The sequence below is a fragment of the Rhineura floridana genome, chromosome 3 (assembly GCF_030035675.1).
Source record: "Rhineura floridana isolate rRhiFlo1 chromosome 3, rRhiFlo1.hap2, whole genome shotgun sequence".
Classification (NCBI taxonomy): Eukaryota; Metazoa; Chordata; class Lepidosauria; order Squamata; family Rhineuridae; genus Rhineura; species Rhineura floridana.
This window is the reverse complement of record NC_084482.1, coordinates 17,588,052-17,601,900: the sequence shown is the minus strand read 5'-3', so window position 1 is coordinate 17,601,900 and position 13,849 is coordinate 17,588,052. Positions and strand designations below refer to the sequence as shown.

General features: G+C 47.2%; 1 protein-coding gene across 1 annotated transcript in view; it reads right to left on the bottom strand.

Moving 5' to 3' along the window:
* MBD6 (methyl-CpG binding domain protein 6) overlaps nt 1–9,039 on the bottom strand; it is a 34,750-nt gene extending 25,711 nt beyond the window's left edge. Inside the window, exons 1-4 of the mRNA XM_061614656.1 lie at nt 8,708–9,039; nt 2,804–2,951; nt 1,447–1,583; nt 1,249–1,351 (exon numbers count right to left, since the gene is read on the bottom strand). Coding sequence (XP_061470640.1) covers nt 1,249–1,351; nt 1,447–1,559 — 216 coding nt within the window. The 5' untranslated portion in view covers nt 1,560–1,583; nt 2,804–2,951; nt 8,708–9,039. The remainder of the gene's footprint in view (nt 1–1,248; nt 1,352–1,446; nt 1,584–2,803; nt 2,952–8,707) is intronic.
* Nucleotides 9,040–13,849: the final 4,810 nt, after the last annotated feature.

Here is a 13,849-nt window from a genome sequence, read left to right as displayed (position 1 = left end):
GGCAGAAAACCCTACATTGCACGTATTCTCTGCAAGCTGAGTTCTGCAGCCTTGGGATACTGTGCAAATTAAGCCAACTTGCTTAACTTCTTTTAATTTGCATAATTTATTCTTCCAACTTTTGTGTTTTATTTCATTCTAGTTTTCCTAATCACAGGGCACAGCAAGAAGTTATATACTGAAGCCCCAACACTCAGACCACTAGAAATCTTATTCCACAGCTCGCCCGCCACCAGTTTCTGATAATTAACCAGGCATTGCCCTCATACTTTTAAGCGTATCATATCATGGTTGCAAGAGGACTTGAAACTTGTTTTAAAAAGAAGGCTGAAATTATTAGGAAGTTGGATGCCATATCTAGCAATTTTTTACCACTTGTGCAAAATTGCAGCATCCACTCAACCCTTCCCAAATGTAATCCACCACGTTCTATTTCCACTGTCAGAGGCAGTATACCTCTGAATAACAACTGCTGGGAATTGCAAGTGGAGAGAGTGGTCCTGTTGCGGGCTTTCCCACAGGCATCTCATTGGCCACTGTGAGAACAGAATGCTAGACTAGATGGGCCAGTTTTCTGCAATTGGTTTTCAGGGCTAATATACAAAAGCTACAGAATGAGCCCCCCACAAAGAGGTGCCTCCTCACTGTACGTCTCTGGCCTTCATGGGTTTTCCGTGGAAAGTGAGAATGGTGAGGGTGGTAGTGATGGGATGGTGGCCCTTTGCAAATCTAGGAATCCCTACACATTACCAACTTTGCCAGTTTTTGGAATGGGGCCTGGCCCCGGGAGAAGAGCCATGGCTCAGTGGTAGAGCATTTGTTTTGCATGCAAAAGGTCCCATATTCAATCCTTGGCATTTCCAGGTAAGGCTGGGAATGTTCCTTCTTGATAAATATCTGGAGAGCCATGGCCAATCAATGTGGGGAAACTGTGATCCTCCAGATGTTGCTGAATGACAACTCCCATCAGCCCTGGCCATTGGACATGCATGCTGGGGCTGATGGGAGTTGTAGTTCAGCAATATCTGAAAGACCAAAGGTTCCGCACACTCGGGCTAGACAATCCTGAGCTAGAGCGGACCAATGGCCTGACTCAGAATAAGGCACTTTCCACAATATTCCTACTGTCAACCATTGTTCTCCTTTAGTTATTAGGATTCACACTACTTGGGCAAAGTCTGACAATCTCCAGCCTAGAGTCCACTGATGATAGCAAACACAGACTAGGTTCTCTTGTAAGACCTGTACCTTATGCACATTGAGGGGACACTCCAGGCCACACTTGCAAGTGCCGTCCGCCAGCAGGTATGCACGCGTCTGCTCCAGCGAAGCCAGGCTTGTGCCGCTAGGACTAAGAGAGACAGAGAGAGAGAGAGGAAAGGAGTGTTAAGACTAGCAGCCCAGGAGGAGGAGGAAACGGCTTTCCTGAAATATCGCATGGCTTACCTGATATAGCGCACTCTGCCCTCCTCCACCCTGCGCTGCCAGCCCACGGGCACAGGTGTGACTGCTGGGCGCCCACCTTGATCCACACCAGAGCAATCATCGCCGCCATTCATTGTGCTCCCTCAGCACTTGGGCACCTGAAAGAGCCAGAGGGTCACTGAGATGGCTGGTGCAACAACCTCACCTGGAGCCCCAGGGGAGGGGGTTGTCCAGCTGACATCAGTGGTAAGAGAGGGGAGGAGGGAGCGCATGTAACCCCCAGTTACAAAAATCTCAGGCCAAATCTAAGATGGGAATGATGCAGTCTAGTTGTACAGGCCCAATATGGCAAGATCTGAGAGTATTAAGGAACTATGGAGTCTAGAGGCATCATCTGCTGAGATGAACAAGGTGCACCATTACACATCCCCAAAAATGTGCTGCCAAATATTGCACCCCTACCTCTGAACCACCTAAGCCCTGCCCCATACAACCTGGTGTACACTTTGGAAAAACAAACAGCTAGGCACTGATTCTTTGCTAGCCTGAAAAGGTGAGATCAGCACTAGGAAGAGAGAGATGCTTAGAACCAAGTAAAGTCCCACAAGGATTCTGCGGTATGACTCTGCTGATCATGTAGCTTGGTTCTCACATGATCAGCAGAATCACATTGCAGAATCCTTGTGGGACTGTACCACTTCAGACTGCAGGTGTGGGAGTCACAGTTGTTTTTGCACAAGGATTTTTGGTGTGTTGCTTGGTTTTTTACATAGGAGAACATTAGGAAATGCATGATTTTTTTTATGTAGTCTGAATATTTTAGGATGTTTTAATTCTTGTTTTTGTATCTGTTTTTAATGGTGTAAGTCGCTTCAAGGTTTCAATTTGGGGGGAAAGTGACTAATAAATATTAACAACAACAACAGTTCTCCTACTACCACCTGCAATTTGAAGTGGTATAGCCCCGCAAGGACTCTGGTATGTGATTGTTTTCAACATGCTGATTAGCCTTTAGACTCAGGAAAGAAAGCAGGTTGCAGGCTAGGGTGATTAAACAGCAACAGGACAGAGGGGGCAGCCAAGGCAGAGGGACGTGGGAGGGAAGCAGGAAGAAAGGAGGTGAGGGAAGAAACAAATGGTGGCCTAACAAGGTGGCTTCAGGTTAGAAGGGAGGCACCAGCATGACATGGGCAGCTCAGGACTGCAAGAAGGAGTCCGACTCTGCACTCGCCAGATGCCCACTGCCTGTTTCCCCTGCCCCCCTCCCCACACTCACTGGGTGGCTCTGACCTACTAAACTCTATCAGGAGGGAGCCACGAAACGGCAAACAGCTGGCTGATCCTTTAATCCCGGCTCTGCTCGGCCGATGGCTCCTACCTGCTCATGGCTGCAAACCTCGCGGCAGGTGGCGTTAAGGGTGGGCAAGCTCCCTTTGGGCACTCATAGTCCAGCAGTCTCTTCTGGGGTCCAGGGGGTGCCTAGTCCATCGAGCTCACGCCCACTCTCCAGCCACACTAGCCTACACCTGGAACGGAAGGAGGACATTGTTATGCCATGGCTAAAGCGCACACAGAGAGAGAGAGAGAGAGATTCCCCACAGCTTTCCCTATCAAGAACCATCTGGGCCAAAGATTTCTGCTGGTAGCTAGGACAAGACTCCAGGGTTGCCTCTTTGCTGGGGCCTTCATCAGGACAGCAAACCCCCACATTATTTACAGAAGGAAGTCAAGCAAAGACTTGACCTGTAAAACATAAGCAAAAGATCCCAGCCTGGTACTCCTCGCTAATCACCCTGGAATAAAAAAAAACACCAACAACCGCTAACCCATCTGTTTTTGGACTCCAGTCGCTAAGGTGGGTTAGAATGCCCACTCCACCCACACTGAAGAGAGTGGAAGAATGCACACGCCCTTTTGCCACTCTGGCTGCGAGTACAGGAGACTGGTTAAAAGGGTTCAAAGGGAGAAGCGAAGCCACGTGAAACCATGGAGAACCCAGGCTGGAGATACTGAGAAACATATCGCTCCACCTCACCTCATCAGGTCAGGATGGGGAACCTTTGGCTCCAGTCATTTCTAGAAACTCCCCTCGGCAAACAAGGCCAATGGCTAGGGGTGATGGGAGCTGTAGTTCAGCAATGTCTGGAGAGCCAACGGTTCCCCACACCTTCTCTAGGCAAAGACTCTTGTCTACACATTCAGCAGAATGAGATTATAGAAAAGGATATACCAGTGCAGATAGGGGATACTGTATTACAACATTCTCTAATATAAACCTCTCCATGCAAGTACAACACTTGTATGTCAGGGAGAAAAGTTTTAGCCCAGCTGTTCTGTTAGCTTTCTACTTGCAGGGAGCTGTTTATGTAAGGGAGCATGCATAAATGGGATCTGCCCCTTGCAGTATGAGGTAGTACAAATCCATTTGACCACCTCAGAGGTCTTCCCACCTTAATCTGCTGAATCAGGCCAACGTTTCCAGAATGTGGGAGCCAAAACACAGGAGTTCTATCTACTGATCTGGAAGACCCCACCCTTTACGGCATAGCTGAGGAAACTTTTTCAGCCCAAGGGCCACATTCCCGCATAGACAACCTTCCAGAGGCCGCATGCCAGTGATGGGCAGGGGCAGAAGTAAAAGGTGGGTGCAGCCAGAAACCAAAATGGGAAGAGCAATCAATGCAATTCTTTATTTTGTACAGCAGACTATATTCCAGCCACACACAAGTCAGAGGTTTATATACACCAGGGATAGGAAAACTGTGGCCCTCCGTGAATTGTTAAGACTCCAGCTCCCATCAGCCCCAGCCAACATGGCCACTGGCCAGGAATTATGGGAAATAGAGTGCAGCAATATCTGGAGGACCAGAGGTTCTCCACTCCTGCTAAAACACACTCTCTTACACACATCTCCATCTTCCCTCCAGGCAAGCATGATCACAGTTCAGGGACACAGTCCAGCCAGACAAAAACACCTGAGGAAAATGTAGAGCTGGGGCCCTGAAAGATGTGGCTTGGGGAGGGGATGTATGGCTTGGGAGAATCCTGAGGACCGGTCAGAGAGGCCTGGAGGTCCACAGTCGGCTCCTGGGTCTGAGGTTTCCTATGCTCAGTGAAACTATGTGCATAGTTAAAACCACGGGATTCACTCCCACAAGATGTTGTGATGGCCACTAACCTGAATGGGTTTAAAAGAGTAGACAAGATCATGGAGGACAAGGCTGTCCATGGCTACTAGGCCTGATAGGTATGCTCTATCTCCACTGTTGGAGGCAGTATGCCTCCATGCCACAGTTTCTGGGAATCACATGTAAGGCAGAGAGTGCTCTTGCCCTCAGGTCCTACTTGTGTGTTTCTCATAGTCATCTGGTTGGCCACTGTGAGAAAAGGATGCTGGGCCAGATGGGCCTTGGCCTGATCCAGCAGGGGTCTTCTTATACTTATGTACTTACTCCTGCTTTCCTCCATGATATTCTACAATGTAGCAGAAAATTAACAGATGAAGCTTCTGCCCTTGCATCCTCACATCTAGAAGTTTCACCTGATGATTTTACAGCTCTCATTGAAGGCCCAGGAAAGCCTTGGCTCTGAAATGAATGGCAACCCTAGGCAAGCATGGTACAGTAGGGCCCCGCTTATACGGTGGGTTAGGGACTAGGCCCCCGCCATAAAGTGGAAATCGCCGTAAAGCGGAACCCATAGACTATAATGGGGCCGTCGCGCAAAAATGATGCGAAAATGTCGCAAAATCGGCTTTAAAAAGGGGAATTTCCCGCCGCTGCATTAGTGGAACGCCAGAATGCGAAGCGCCAGTAAGCGGGGCCCTACTGTACAAAGTTTTCCTGTGCCACAATGTTGCCTCCTTTTTGGAGAGTGTACGTGATTTGTCCCATATTTCTGTAGAGGTGCTAAAGCCCACAATAGGAGACGTTTCTCTGTACAGCAGCAGTGGGAAATCTTCCCTTCCCCCAATGTTGTTAGACACCAGCTCTCATCATCCCTGGCCATCAGCCATGCTCGCTGGGGCTGATGGAAGTTATAATTCAGCAACATCTGGAGGGCTAAAGGTTCCCCATTCCTACTATACAGACATCCAAGTGTCATTCAGCTGGTGCTCAGGTGCAAAAGCTCAGAGAGAACAAGAAGACAGCAGCCTTACAAATCAGTTCACAAAACATATTAGCTAACAAAAAGCCTGCAGGCTACTAGTGCATCTGCTCACACAAGCTGTTAACCTATATAGCATGTGTGGGAAACTGGTGGCCCTCCAGATGTTGCTGAACTACAGCTCCCATCAGCCCCAGCAAGTATGGTCAATAGACAAGGATGACAGGAGTTGTAGTTCATCAAGATCTGAAGGGCCACAGGTTCCCCACACCTGCAAAGTTTAAAAAGGCTTTGAAAGCCCACAACTGCTATATAGGCTACTATCTTCACCTGCTTTTGCAAAGCTTCCCTGGCAATTCTTACGCCAGACAGGTCAGGAGTAGGGTTGCCAGGTTCAGGGCCTGAGACTGATCCTGTACCTTTAGGAGAAAAGAAAGTCAGCCACGTGCAGGTGTTCTTGCAACACTGCAATGGGAAAAACCACAAGGTGGAATTCTCCCTTCCTTCTGCACAACTTTTAAAGATACAGAAGACCTCTTGGTCGCAGCCTCCAAGAGGTCTTCTGTATCTTTAAAAGTTGTGCAAGGGGAAGGAAGAATTCCACCTTGTGGTTTTTCCCATTACAGTGTTGCAAGAACACCTGCACTTGGCTGACTTTCTCTTCTCCTAAAGATACAGGATCAGGATCAGGCCCTGAACCTGGCAACCCTAGTCAGGAGAATGGCTACTTTAAAACCACAGCACTGGCTGAGAAATCTATGCCCATATGAGGTGGTCATATGACACCTCACTGCAATCATAAAAACCTGATAGCAAATGCCAATCACAATTAGGGTTGCCAACTGACCCCTAATGAAAGAAAACAACACCAACATTGCCTGTTTGGGCACCTTTAAAAGCTATGTAAAAATCAGCAGGGGATGTTTTTTATAACATGGAGATAAGCATTATCACCCCTTATTTAACAGATCAAGTGGCTATTAAGAGCAAAGCAACAGGGGTCAGTTAAAAAGTTGGCAACCCCAGCCACAATATACAACTCCATCACAGCTTCATGTGTGAAACTCAGAAATCCAGGGGGAAAAACATACTGTGAAGGGTTAATAATAGAGGCAGTACCAAAAATTGGACCCACCCCCTCTATTCACTTATTGGTGGAGCCAGATGTAGGTGGGGCTAAGGTGCTATAAAAAGTAGGCCTTCTACCTCAAGCCAGGTGGTTGTGGAGCATCGGTGCTAGTAGGGAAATCATTATACTGGAAAGCTGAAGAGGTGAAGCATTTCTCCTTCCTTTCAAGCTATACTATGATGTTTACCTTTAATCTCCTGAGAAACTAGAGACTCAATTTTTATCTCAAAAACAGTGAGAAGAGGGGAAAACTAGAATGATTAAAAAAAAAAACCTCCTTCTTTAATTAGTAGGATTATGGTAGCACCCTTTGAAACTAGGCCCTGTTGTGTTAGGTGCTGCATAAAGGGAAGCCTGCATTCTGCACCCAAGGGAGCTTGCTGTTGAAGGAACTGTTAGGAAAAACTGCTGGGAAAAGACAACCAGATACCCAAATGGCAGTGAACAGGATAATACTTACACTGTCCTGGTTCTGCTCCCTGGGGATCCAGAATTTACAATTCTACCAGAGGTAGATTGCATAAAATTCATGTAGGTCTACACTGATAAATGGAAACCAGATACTGTGCTACTAGCATAGGGTAACCCTAGCTCTTCGATATGCTTCACTCTATAATGACAGTTAGGTATGTGATCTGGATCTTCTAAAATGGCAAGTATTTTCAATTACTGTGATCTAATGCACGTGCAGAAAAGGTTAGGCCTCTCATGCACTGTATGACTGTACTCTGATGACCTTTAAACACAAGGCCAGCTCCTTTTCTATTCTGCAAGGTGTTTTTACTGTTTTCAACAAACTGCACAAGTTTGGGGATTTGCCCAAAGCCATGACACAGACTAGCAGCAGAGGACACTCAGCCTCAGCTCTTTTGTGGCACTAGTGTACACATCTGGGTACTCTGAGAAACCAGACAGGACAAACTAGATGCTTGCTATGCTATGCTCTTCATTGTCACTGCTTGGATCCATGCAAGGCAGTCACCTTTGGCTGGAGCCAACTGCTATTCAAATATCCCACTTGGGCATTTTACCAGCCCAGGCTGCCCAGAGGTTTCCCTGTCTGATAAGAAACAAGCAGGGCAAAAATATTTAAGAACTTATAAAAATATGGGCAACAGTTCATCCTGAAGTGGGGAACAGCCAGGGCAGGTGTGTGATTTGGAGCAAAGAACTCTTCGCTCAGAGAGGTACTCTTCTACTGTGCCTCAGACTTGCAATAGTGACCACAAGAAAGTTCCTTCACTGTCACCTCTTAGTTTAGTCTGGATTATTAAGGAAGTTGTAGGCTCCTAAGCAGTCCCCTTTTTGTGGCCTTAATACCTCTGAATCCCATTTCTACTCAGCACAGTGAAGGGGGGGGTTGGATGGTATGGGAAGCTCTTTCATCACCATCACACTCCCATTCAACCAGGTCTGAAACATGTCACCACCAGAATGGGAAAGCCACACAGACTAAGCTCCTGTTGATGTGTGACCCCTTTTGAGGGAATTGCAGGGAATTATAGTTCTGACATGCCACTCTCCTATCCAAAAGAACTTACCACCTGCTGTGTGGGTGGGGAGGGCAGATCAAAGTACAGAGTAGTGCTTCTAATACCACCACCCTACTTCACTTGGGCTCTGGACCCTCTTAGTCCTTGCAGAGCTGGCCCCTACTCTTTCCTAGCACAACAGCAGCTGAATTTGGGGGAGTGAGGCCTGGCACCCCCTCCCTCATCAAGCGAGAACACGGCAATCAGTTCCCCTTAGTAGTTCGTGCATCAGGAATTTTTTGGAGGGGGGGGGAGTGTCTGTTGGAATCGCCGTCAACAGTTTATTCCAGGCTTCTTCCCCCTTCACTGCAAGGAGCACTGCTCAAGGGGTGGCCGCCAAATCGTCCCCCCTCCGATTTTGAAAGCTTCCATAACTCCGGCAGAAGTTTGAACTGTCAGAGAAGCTGAAGGCGGGGATCGGCTCGAGTCTTGGCACTAGCAGTTCCCTTGCCCGTGCCAAATGCACTACCCAGTCCGGCTTCAGAGAGTGCCCAGGGCCCCCTTTGGCACTTACCTTGGTTCATGATGCCCCCTCCCCAGCAGCTGCTGCAGGCTCCAACTTGTTCTCCCGCCCCTGCCGGGGGCCGAGGGTAGCGTTCCCCCCCCGCGGTGGGTACTGGGTGGGTGCGTGGGTGGGGGGTCAGGGTGCAGGGGATCGCTAGCGCTCTCCACCCCACCCCCCCAGTGCCTGTCTCACTCACTCCCTCCCCCCTGGACTCGGTGCCAGGAAGAGGAGGGGGTTGAGCAAGGGAGCTTCCTCCCTGGCATGCGCACTGGGGGCCGTGGTGAGGGTGGAGGTTGGAGGGGGAACAGCCCTGGGAATTCCGTTCCTGTCTTTCTCCACTGTGCGCTCAGAGCGCAGGAGCTGCGCTTTGCGCACAGAGCTCAGGGTAAAACCTGGCCCGGGACTTTTAGGCTGTTTCAAAGTCCCGGCGCGGCAATTGGAGCGGCACTGCAGGAATCCTTATTGCCTGTTGTATACGTGCGGCCTGCTTTGCCTTGTCTTGCCCTCTTTGCTCTTAGGGTGCTGGGAAATAAATTGCCCTCCTTGATCTACTAAGTCACGGAGGGACTTGCTGATGGCTGCCAAGAAGGGTGTGTGTATTTTGTTAGGGCATAAACCTCCGGATCGCCTTCTTCCTGGCGTTGTACCGAAGGAGGGGCACAGTTTCCGTCTCACATACCCACACGCGCATTCCTTCTTTCACTCGCGCGCTCTCTCTCACTCACCCCCCCTCCCTCACTCTCACATATATAAGGGGAGATCACAGAGTGTTGGAAGCTGTACAGACCGAGTGATCTTTAGGGCTTACAAATCACCTACAATCTATATGGTTGGTCAATAGACAGTTGGTCAAGGGATTTCCCCAGACAGGGTAGAGAACCCAAGGTTGTCTCTATCACAATGAAAGAACTGGCAGAAACTCCGAAGTAACAATTTAATACTTAAGGCTGGAATATTATTTATTTATTTATTATTTGATTTATATCCCGTCCTTCCAGCAGGAGCCCAGGCAGCAAACAAAAGCTCTAAAAACACTTTAAAACATCATAAAAAGAAACTTTAAGATACATTAAAACAAAACATCTTCAAAAACATTTTTAAAAGCTTTCAAAACATCTTTTTAAAAAAGAAATATTAAAAAAAAAATAAAAAGATTTAAAATCATATTAAAAAGCAATTCCAACACAGCTGCAGATTGGGATAAGGTCTCAACTTAAAAGGCTTTTTGAAAGAGGAAGGTCTTCAATAGGCGCCGAAAAGATAACAGAGATGGCGCCTGTCTAATATTTAAAGGGAGGGAATTCAACAGGGTAGGTGCCACCACAATAAAAGTCCGTTTCCTATGTTGTGCAGAATGGACCTCCTGATAAGATGGTATCTGCCGGAGGCCCTCACCTGCAGAGCACAGTGATCAACTGGATATATAAGGGATAAGGCAGTCTTTCATGTATCTTGGTCCCAAGCTGTACAGGGCTTTGTACACCAAAACTAGAACCTTGAACTTAGCCCAGTAGCAAATGGGCAGCCAGTGCAATTCTTTCAGCAGTGGGATGACATGTTGGTGATAGCCTGCCCCAGTGAGCAGTCTCGCCGCTGCATTTTGCACCAGCTGCAGCTTCTGGACCAACCTCAAGGGCAGCCCCACATAGAGCGCATTACAGTAATCCAGCCTGGAGGTTACCAGTGCATGGACAACAGTGGTCAGGAGGCTATCCTGGTCCAGAAACCGCCGCAGCTGTCTTGCCAGTTGAAGCTGGTAAAAGGCACTACTAGCCACCGAGATCACTTGATAATCTCCATCCTAGCTGGATCTCTGGTGGATGAAAAGCCCAGGGTGACTTTCTCATTGCTACAAAAGCCATGCAATTTTATTCTATATAAAACAGGAAGTATTGGGGGGGGGAAAGGGTTTTTCCTCAATAGTTCATAACCAGCTTCAAAATAGTTAGTGTGCCCAGGTAAAAGGCACTCCTAGCCATTGAGGTCACCTGGGCCTCTAGCGACAAAGATGGATCCAGGAGCACCCCCAGACTATAGACCTGCTCTTTCAGAGGGAGTACGACCCCATCCAAAGCAGGCAACTGACCAATTATCTGAACTCGGGAAACACCAACCCACAGCGCCTCCGTCTTGCTAGGATTCAGACTCAGTTTATTGGCCCTCATCCAGCCCACCACTGAGTCCAGGCAGCAGTCCAGGGCTTGCACGGCCTCTCCCGATTCAGATGTTACAGAGAAATAGAGCTGGGTATTGTCAGCGTACTGCTGACACCTCTCCCCAAGTCTCTTGATTTAGGAGTACTTGTTTGGACAACTGTGGGACAACAGGGGGAGGCTGTTGCCTCTGTCCAGATTCCTGGCTGTCCACTGCTGCAAAAACTGAACTTTACATATCAGCCTTCTGGTTTGGTCCAGCATAGCAGTTATTTTTAAGAAACATCAGAATGGCATTGCTGGCTCAAAGCAGATTCATCCTGTCCAGCATCCCGGTTCCAACAGCAAGAAGCCCCAGATTTCTGGGATGCTCACAAAGAGGCTACCACCCTCCCGTCACTTGTCCCCAGCATCAGTATTCAGAGATGCCCTGCGTCTGAATGGGGCAAGTTCCATTTAGCTGTTGCGGTTACTAATAGTTTATAGGCCTATCCACCAGGAATAATTACAGTTCCTTTACACCACGCTTCCCCGACCTGGTGCCCTCCAGATGTTCTGGGACAGCCTTTCCCAACATTTGAGTCCCCAGATGTTGCTGGACTACAGTCCCCATAATTCCTGCCCATTGGCCATACTGGCTGGGGCTAATGGGAGTTGTAGTCTAGTGACATCTGGGAGGTCAAAGGTTGGTAAAGGCTGTTCTGGGCTACATCCTGTCATCCCTGACTATTGGCCAGGCTGGCTTGAGCTGTAGTCTAGAGGGCAGCAGGTTGGGGAAGGTTGTGCGAAACCAGGGATGAGGAAAGTGTGGCCCTTTCGATGTTGTTGGGCTTCCTCCCATCAGCCCCAGCCAGCATGGCTAATGTTCAGGGATTATGGAAATTGTAGTACAGCAACATTTGGAAGGCGATGGACTCCCTGTCCCTGTGAACTGTCATTGCCATGCCTTGTGTCAGTGAATTCAGTGGGATCCTTGTGTGTGGTAGTACTTATGATTGTATAAACATGACTATGACTGGATTTTTGGAAATGTAAGGAACAAGTTGGCAATCTAAGAATCTGGGTTGCATAAGCAGGGGTGATGAAAGGCTGGTACACAGTTGACTATGGTGGGCAAGATCAGAATATTAAGTACTGAAGAGACATTAAATACAAAAGTGCTGAAGAGGAGATCTAAGTAGTGCAGATGCAGCTTATGAAAGACACAACAGATCATTAGGAAGGAATGTGAAGGGTGCAGGAGGCAGACACGGGTTACGATCACAAAAATTGGCAGGGTTGGATAAACAGGGAGTAGTGTGAGCAGTGGTATAACGGTAAGCATGTTAAGCAGAGGAAAACTTGAAGTTATGGTTGATGGGATAGACGCTGGTAATATCTTAGGCACATTTATATTGGGTGGCACAGCAAGAAATAACTTATGTGAGGCCCAATAACTCATGTTCCATGAATCTCACTTACCTCCAGTTCCCTGTTCCGCCACAAACTCAAAGTATGATCCTAATCAGGATTAAGTCTCATATTGGGGTTGGCTGCACGAGAGGCTCCCATGCAGAGACCAAAAGCATCTACTCATTATAAAATGCCCATTTGTGGGAAGATTGTAGATGGATCACGCCAGACCCAGCTTGTCTGAGTAGGCCAGAGAACAGCCATGATAAAGACACACATGGAGGAATGTCATTTCATTGGACTTACTCCCAATGGAATCCTAGGTACTAGGAACCAAGGTGGGGATGCAGCCCTAAAGCATCCCAAGATGCTTAGACACTTACTGGCTGTCTGTAATAAAGCAGGCTGCTTGTTATTAAACAATTTGTATTATTATTTAGGGTGCACAAGATTTCCTAGTCTGTTGCAGGGCTCCCTTTGGAAGGGCAGGATTAAATTTTAAAATAAATAAATAAACAATTAAGGATTCGTATTGTATACACTTGTAACTGTGGCTGAGAAATAGCAGCATATCCAAGGCCATCCATGAATTGCTGTTTGGATTTGAATTACAGATTCTTGGGTGTAAATCTGTGTAACTTTTCATTTACATAGAACAGTGGTCGTCAAACTATGTTCCACAAAACAATGTTTATGCAGCTTATGTAGAGTCCCCGATGAGATCAGTCATGGCAGCCAAGGTTACTTCAAAGGCAGTTTTGCCTGCCTGTTTACCCATGATCAGTTGTCCTGTGCAATCAAAGCTGCAGGGCAATATTGGGCATAGTCTACAGAGTACTCTTAGTTTGCATGAGGCCCACTTGGCTAGCACTCCGCACACACTGAAGTCACATCAACATACCACTACACATGCAAAGCACTCTTATACCACTTTAGCAGTCATGGAGAATCCTGGGAACTGTTATTTTTAAAGGGTGGTGGAAACTGCAGTTCTGTGAAGCCACCAACAAACTACAGCTCCCAGAATTCTTTGGTGGATGCCATAACTGTTAAAGTGGTATAAGAGTGCTTTCAACATATGGTGTGGATGTGACCAGAGTATGTGAATGTTCCCAAGAATCTTCCACACTATACAGCAGTTTCAGAGGAGAGAGGTGTCCCCTGGCTGGCAGACAAGTAGATGAACAAAGGATCTGCTGAAGGTGCAAGAACAGGGCTTGCATGAAATGCAACTTGTAGATCTACAGTATCAATAGGCATGTTGAGTTAAAGATGGCTTCCCAAATTCAAAGATAATACTGTAACAGCTCTAATTTAAATGTTAAATCCCTTGTAACAATCCTTATAGCATTCCTGTTCTAATAATTTACTTTAAAATTGCTCTCATTTCAATGAAACCCTTATAAAAGATTTAGGATTGGAATGCAAGATATTGTTTTAGCCAATTTTGACTAAAGTCTTAAGCATATATACTGAAAGCACCGAGGCATTACTTTTTAACTTAAAATAGCAAGTCATTTTATCTGTATTATAGCTGCCTGTGTTAAGGTTGGGATAGCTGCTGAATGTACCTATTCATATATTTATTTCTATTCAGACCATTACC